At 31.4% G+C, this 7,271-nt stretch overlaps 1 protein-coding gene across 1 annotated transcript in view; it reads right to left on the reverse strand.

Moving 5' to 3' along the window:
• Window positions 1-457: 457 nt before the first annotated feature.
• The window catches only part of LOC106881140 (uncharacterized), a 75,496-nt gene continuing 68,682 nt past the window's right edge, over window positions 458-7,271 (reverse strand). Inside the window, exons 4-5 of the mRNA XM_014931425.3 lie at window positions 6,348-6,486; window positions 458-3,324 (exon numbers count right to left, since the gene is read on the reverse strand). Of these exons, the coding sequence (XP_014786911.1) occupies window positions 3,314-3,324; window positions 6,348-6,486 (150 nt within the window). The 3' untranslated portion in view covers window positions 458-3,313. The remainder of the gene's footprint in view (window positions 3,325-6,347; window positions 6,487-7,271) is intronic.

A 7,271-nucleotide genomic window follows, 5' to 3' on the forward strand; every position in this document is an offset into this window, starting at 1 on the left:
CTATGTGATTCACAATTATTCCCACTCAACATTCTCCATCTTCTATATCCCAGAAATGCTGTCTATTTTGTAGGCTTGTTACCCCAATTCTTGGAATAGATGTTTTACCCTCAATAAGTCCCCATAGAACCCGTATAATCGCGATGCTCCTGACATATTATTTTCTCTCCCGCTTGTCACATCCCAGGTGTCATAGTAAACACATTTTCAACTCGTTTCAAATAAAGTGACTGACGGCGAGTTCTTCCACTTTAGGAGGCAAACATATGTCATGGGTTTTAGGCTTTTTTCTTTGACTAAATTTGTAAAATATACTCTAGTTTTTTGAAGGGTTCACTCACATTTTGTCATTCACCTTTAGATTCGTTATTGAAATATACATACATTTTGGATAGAGCAAGCTTCAGTTCATATAATTTAAAACTTAGAACTTAGAACTACATCAGGCAATACTGTATAAGCTTTTGTACAACTTTAATCATAACATGAAAACAACATTAAGAGAAATATTAAGAAAAGGCTATAACAACACGAATAAAAGTATTGGGAATAGCATTATAACAACATTAGCGATAATAATAATAATAATAATAATAATAATAATAATAATAATAATAATAATAATAATAATAATAATAATAATAATAGTGATAATAATAATAATATTGAAAATGATAATAACAGTAATAAATATAATAATAATAATAATGATAATAATAATAATAATAATAATAAAAATAATGATAATAATAATAATAATAATAATAACAACAACTATCTAAGCAAAGAATACAACTTATTTAATCCAGTAAACATTCTTATAATTTAAGTTACGTCAATAACTATAGCATGAACAAGCTTTTCTAATTATTCTACTACAGCAAGCTAAATCAAATATCCACGAATAATTCAGATGACTATTTCATAAATACGAAGGGGTGGTAATTGCATATCTTTCACTATTGGTGGTGCTTTTAGTGATTACTTCCATTTTTGTATGTATTTTATTTTCATTTTGATATATGAGAAACAATGAGTAACAAAGTGAGAAAGTGAGCAGGCAATGAGGGCCATTTAAAATAGAAATTCTGGAATGAAAAGACATACATATGCACGTAGGAATATTGGCTCATATGTATGTACGAATGTGTGTGTATATATATATATATATATATATATATATATATATATATATATATATATATATATATATATATATATATATATATATATATATATATATATATATATATATATATATATATATATATATATATATATATATATATATATATGTATATATATATATATATATATGCATATATGTATATATACATATGCCTGCATATATTCATTGGGGAGAGAAGATGCTAGATAGATAAATAAATGCAAATATTTGATAATTGCTATGAATATAGTTTTGTGTAGCATGGCTTATCTATATTATAGTATGGACCATATAACTAAGTTGCATTTCTCTAAGGTAAGTACATATGTAAGACACGAACACACAGTTACATCGCTACAATGATCATGCACATGCATATTTATATATTCAAGTGTTTCAGGGAGACCATATGTTAATCTTGAGATAATTATTTTTACTCCTATTATCACTATTATTATTATTATTATTATTATTATTATTATTATTATTATTATTATTATTAATTATTATTATTATTATTATCATTATTATTATTATTGTTGTTGTTGTTGTTATTATTATTATTTCCCTCCTCGTTATCATCATCATGACAATTATTATCATCATTATTATTGTCATTTATATTGCAGCTTGGCTACCATCTGTTAAAATAGATTCTTTTGTCTTCAGATTTCTATGTTGATTTTTTTTTAATTCTTTCAATAAGCCATCATGCTTAATTAATAATACACAAAAATAACATTATTGTTTTTTTTATTTTCGAATATATTATAACATTTTCTCGTCACTTTTAAATTTGCCATCTTTATTAACATTCATATAGATTTAGGATAAAAGTATTTTTCTCTATGACGTTGTACAGCATTCAGAGTATTTTCTTGATTTAATCTTGCTCCACATATTGAATATGAAGGAAAGTAATACACACTATCGCAAATGAGACAAATTTAGTAGACAGATGTAGAAAACAATATATATATATATGTATATATATATATATATATATATATATATATATATATATATATATATATATATATGTATGCAGTACGCATGTATGTATGCATGCATGGATGTATGCATGTATGTATATATATATATATATATATATATATATATATATATATATATATATATACATATATACATATGTGTGTCCGTGCGTTAGTGTTTATCTTTGTCTGTGTATTGTTGGAAATTTATTAAGTTACAATGAAAATTAGGAAAATCAACAACATTTAGTACTTGTTGTTTTTTTTTTTAGGTTTTTCTCTTCAATATGTTTATTCCAGAAAAAATAGAGAGAAAGAGAAAAGAAGAATAGAAAGTCGTGTTTAATTTCCGGGAGTACCGAAAATATATCTGGTTGTAACGCTCAGGCATTGAAGAAGCGGCGATTAAAGTTAAACTATGTTACAACAGAGTACACCAAATGTTAAATGGTAACCATGTAGAAAGATACGTTCTGAAAAGAATTGAGTCATCGAGAGAAAAGCTAAGAAATAATGAAGAACGAGGGCAGTTTTTCAAGGTTAACGAGAGAGTGAAAGTATTGGAGAAATACTGAAAAAATGTACGAAGGAAAAGAGAAATAGGTTAACAGTAACATAGTTGAAACGTCGAAAAGAAAGAAAACAGAGCGGAGAGAGGTATACAGTATATGTCTGCGGGTGTTTTTTGTGTGTCTATGTGTTTGTATAGGGGAGAATATGCATATGTGTGAATGTGTGTCTGTATGCACGCATGAGAGAGGTCGTGAGAGAAGTGTTTAACATTGTGACAAAGTATGAGAGAGAAATGGAAGAGGTAGTTATATATTAGAGAGTAGAGGAGGTTGGAAAAAGTATTCTTTGCTCAACATATATATATGCGTGTGTATATATGTGTGTGTGTATGTGTACATATATATATATATATATAGTGTATATCGATACGCATAGAGAGGGAGAGAGAGATTTAGATAGAGATATAGGAAAAGAGCTAGAGAGGTAGGAAGGTCGAGAAAGAGAAAGAGTCAATGAATGACTTTTTGTAGCCTGAGAGTAAATGGAGATCAGACCATTGGTGAAAGATAGACGATAACGTCATTGCGATGAGGAGAGGGGCTGTGTCTTCCTGGCTGAAACGTTTCCGATTGCCGAGCATTTATTTGCTTCCTGTAAAAATAAAATAAAATGTAAACGTAAATCGGTGAATTGAAGTGGAGAGAACATCTTTTTTTTTTCTAAACTATCACTTACACGGTTTACACATTATAGCGTATTAAATGTTTATTTTTGATATATGTATGCGTGTGTGTGTGTGCATGTGCATGTCTGTGTATGTTTGTGTGTGTGTGCATATACGCATATACATGCACACACATATCTAAAAACAAAAAAAAAACATTGACCCAGCAATACTTTACACACATCTAGTTTGCGCTGAAATGCGTCTACATTTTTAGAATGTGATTTCCTCTCTCTGAAATTGTTTACTTATACTTACGCTTACAACACGTTGTGTAAGCTGGGTACGAAACAGTTTGCTGTGCAATACAACTCCAAGAGCATGCGTTAAATGTTTGTTTGTCTGGTTTGCAGGAGTGTATATATATATATATATATATTATTTAATAGATACAATATATGTTTATATGTGGTACTAATACTTTCATATGTTGAGAAATACCTCAAACATATTCATGAGGCACAAACTACATATAACTTTTTGCGTTTTTTCTCTCATTCCATTTTTAAACATGTATTGTGTCTATTAGATAATATTTATCTCTCACCAGATAGAGTACTTTTTTGTTGATCTTACCATCATGGAACAGTACATTATATATATGTTTGTGTGTGTGTGTGTGTGTGTGTGTGTGTGTGTGTTTGTGTGTGTGTGTGTGTGTGTGTGTGTGTGTGTGTATGTGTGTGTAGTTGAATAAAATTTGGCTTAAAAGCTCGTCTACAATATTTTTAACCCAATGATATCATAGAGTGAGAATACACTTCTCACTGGATATACACCTAAAATTTCTTAATCTCTCTAGCGTTTATAAACAGATAAAAGAGAATAGACTGGACGACATAAAGAATGTTCAATTCATTTTCAATGATTCATCTCTCTCTCTCTCTCTCTCTCTCTCTCTCTCTCTCTCTCGCACTCATTCATTCTGTAAGTATGTATATATGCACACAAATGTTCGTGCTTTTCTTTGGTATTCCTGGATGGGTTAAAAAGTTATAATGATAAGAGCGCACATAGTACCCCATTTTGTGTAAGTCTTTGTGTGAAAGAAATATGATTCATATCGTAATGCAACAATTGTCACATAGCTTCCTTAAAAAGAAAATTTGGGGCAGGCCTTTTGATCAACAAAGAGCCAGAATAGGCTCTGACATTCAAAAACGCTTTTTGCATTCTATGTTACAATGTGATTTTATAGATTTTTGTTGTAAATGCACGGCATGCGACAGGATAGCGTAATATTTGTGTAACTGATGTAAAGGTTTGGCACGTGAACTTTCCATATTGAAATATCCATATTTCATTAATTGCCTGATGGTCTTTCTCTTTGTAGAGACATATGATATCATTTTTGATTCTGCACCTTTTGTGATATAGTGTAACTGACAGTTTGTTATTACATGCGATAATTATTGTGCTCTATACGCTTTTGATTTTATATTTGTCCGTTTTGCAGCAACGAAGAATTTGATCCATGCATTATACTATATATCGAGTTTCTGTGTCTTGACTAGTCTTTTTATGGACCCTCTATAGTAGAGAATTTGTTCTGCTAATGATTGGCAAACGTAAAAGATTCGTTTCCTTTCTTAATTTTTTTCTTTTTTTGTAATCGAAATTTTCAAATATTGTTTCATACGGAAGAACATACAATATCCTAGCTTAGAATAGACATTTGTGAGTGATTTTCATGTATACTAAATTACTATATTTTCTCGTTCTAATTCATATGTATATATCTACAAATCGGGTTTGCAGCTTGAATGCATATTAAACTTGTATTTTAAATCTATAGATGTAAATTTATAAAATCAATACCCGATACAATCAAAATGTCGCATATACATATATATATATGTGTGTGTGTGTGTGTGTGTGTGTGTGTGTGTGTATGTGTGTGTGTGTGTGTGTGTGTGTGTGTGTGCGCGCGTGTGTGTGTGCGTGTGTGTGTGTATGTGTGTGTGTGTGTGTGTGTGTGTGTATTACTGTGTATATGTATACGAATACAAACAAGATGACGGTAATACATTATACCAATGTTATACAAGTGACTAATATTGGGATATTTTACCAAATATATTTCACTCTAATATTTAAGTATTAACGATGGCAAGAAATACTGATAGATATATTATGGTTATTTGCATAACAGAGCTCATGTTGTTCTTATGAGGCAACGCTGCCCCCAGATAGACGATGGAGTAAGCGTTGAATTCTAATATATAACATTCTAATTGTTGCCGAAACTCACATCAGTATTAAGAATTCTTGATCGGCATTTTCGGATGATGTTAATGAATTTGTTTACATTTATATGCGTTGACTACAGCATTAGAGCAATTAGCTCTTATTTCTAACAATGCAGGTGTTCCTAACACCCTAGTCTTACACACACACACACACACACATAGACACACAGACACACACACACACACACACACACACACACACACACACACACACACCACACCACACAACACATACAAACACACACAAAATATATTAATGCAATAGAAATAATTATCGGCTTTATAAGGTGAGATTTATAATAAAGATATAATTTTCTCTGCATGCATTTATATTTCAAATGTATAGACTTGTGAATGTGTATGTGTGCATGTGTTTTACTTAAGCCTATTACTTTAACGCTACCTTAAAAATAACAACGGATCCATGAATATATACGATCTCTTGCGATAAACACACGTAATTTCATGACCTTTAATGTTCAAGGAAATTTTTAACTGCGATATTAGGCCAGCTCATCTCCACGACCTGGCCTAATAGTACAGAATTCGGTAGGTTCCTGTTTGTTTTCACAATTATTCAATGCGCTTTAGAAAGAAGTAAATCGTTTATCACGAAGTAACAGATTCAAAACTAAGTTTCCTGTTAATGCTATTTATACTAACTTCACCAAAAAAATAAAAGCATTGGAAATTATATGTACCTGACTGCCAGCAGGGATAAGCGATGAATCTCTGACTGGCGGTACGTCTAAGACACAGTCCCTGGTGACCTCTCTTGCCTGGAACACCAATGTCAGCGCCGGTCATTACGTCTGGGGTGACCTTACCCTCTGAAACCAGCTGAAAAGAGAAAAGGTAGCAAAAAGTAGAGTAAAATATCGCATCATATAAGGTGTATACACATACATTTAAAATATATGAGAAACACTTTTTTAAATTTAGATTCAAGGTGGTATTACATGCATGCATATATCAGTGGCTCCTTTGTTGAAAAATGTCTGACCTTCACGTGGTTGGTTTGCGATTAATATTTTCCTAACACACACACACACACACACACACACACACACACACACACACACACACACACACACACACACACACACACACACACACATATCATACATGCTTAATATAACTTAAATACAGAAACAACAGTTTACAAATAGGTAGAAAATATTTCCTGATATCAAATTAGCTTTTATTAAAACTAGCAGTCCATCGCTTACGACGACCAGGGTTCCGGTTGATCCGATCGACGGAACAGTCTGCTCATGAAATTAACGTGGTTGTGGCTGAGCACTCTACTGACATGCGGACGTTTAACGTAGTTCTAGGGGAGATTCAGCGAGATACGTAATGTAACAAGGTCAGTCCTTTGAATTATAAGTACAACTCATATTTAGTAGTTGAGTGAGTTGGAACAATGTGTCTTCTAGAAAAGACAAATGAGAACTGTAGTTTTTGAGAATGTAGCATAGACAGAATCTGCATGTAAGTCGGTCACTAAATTTGCATATTTTTAGGTGACACAATTTATCTACCAGTTGACTACGCACTTCAGCAATCATTGGGACCAGATATCTAGTCTGACGGTAACCAAAATAGCTGGATATCCTTTCGCT

Source organism: Octopus bimaculoides, chromosome 1 (genome assembly GCF_046866305.1).
Source record: "Octopus bimaculoides isolate indiv1 chromosome 1, ASM4686630v1, whole genome shotgun sequence".
Lineage (NCBI taxonomy): Eukaryota > Metazoa > Mollusca > Cephalopoda > Octopoda > Octopodidae > Octopus > Octopus bimaculoides.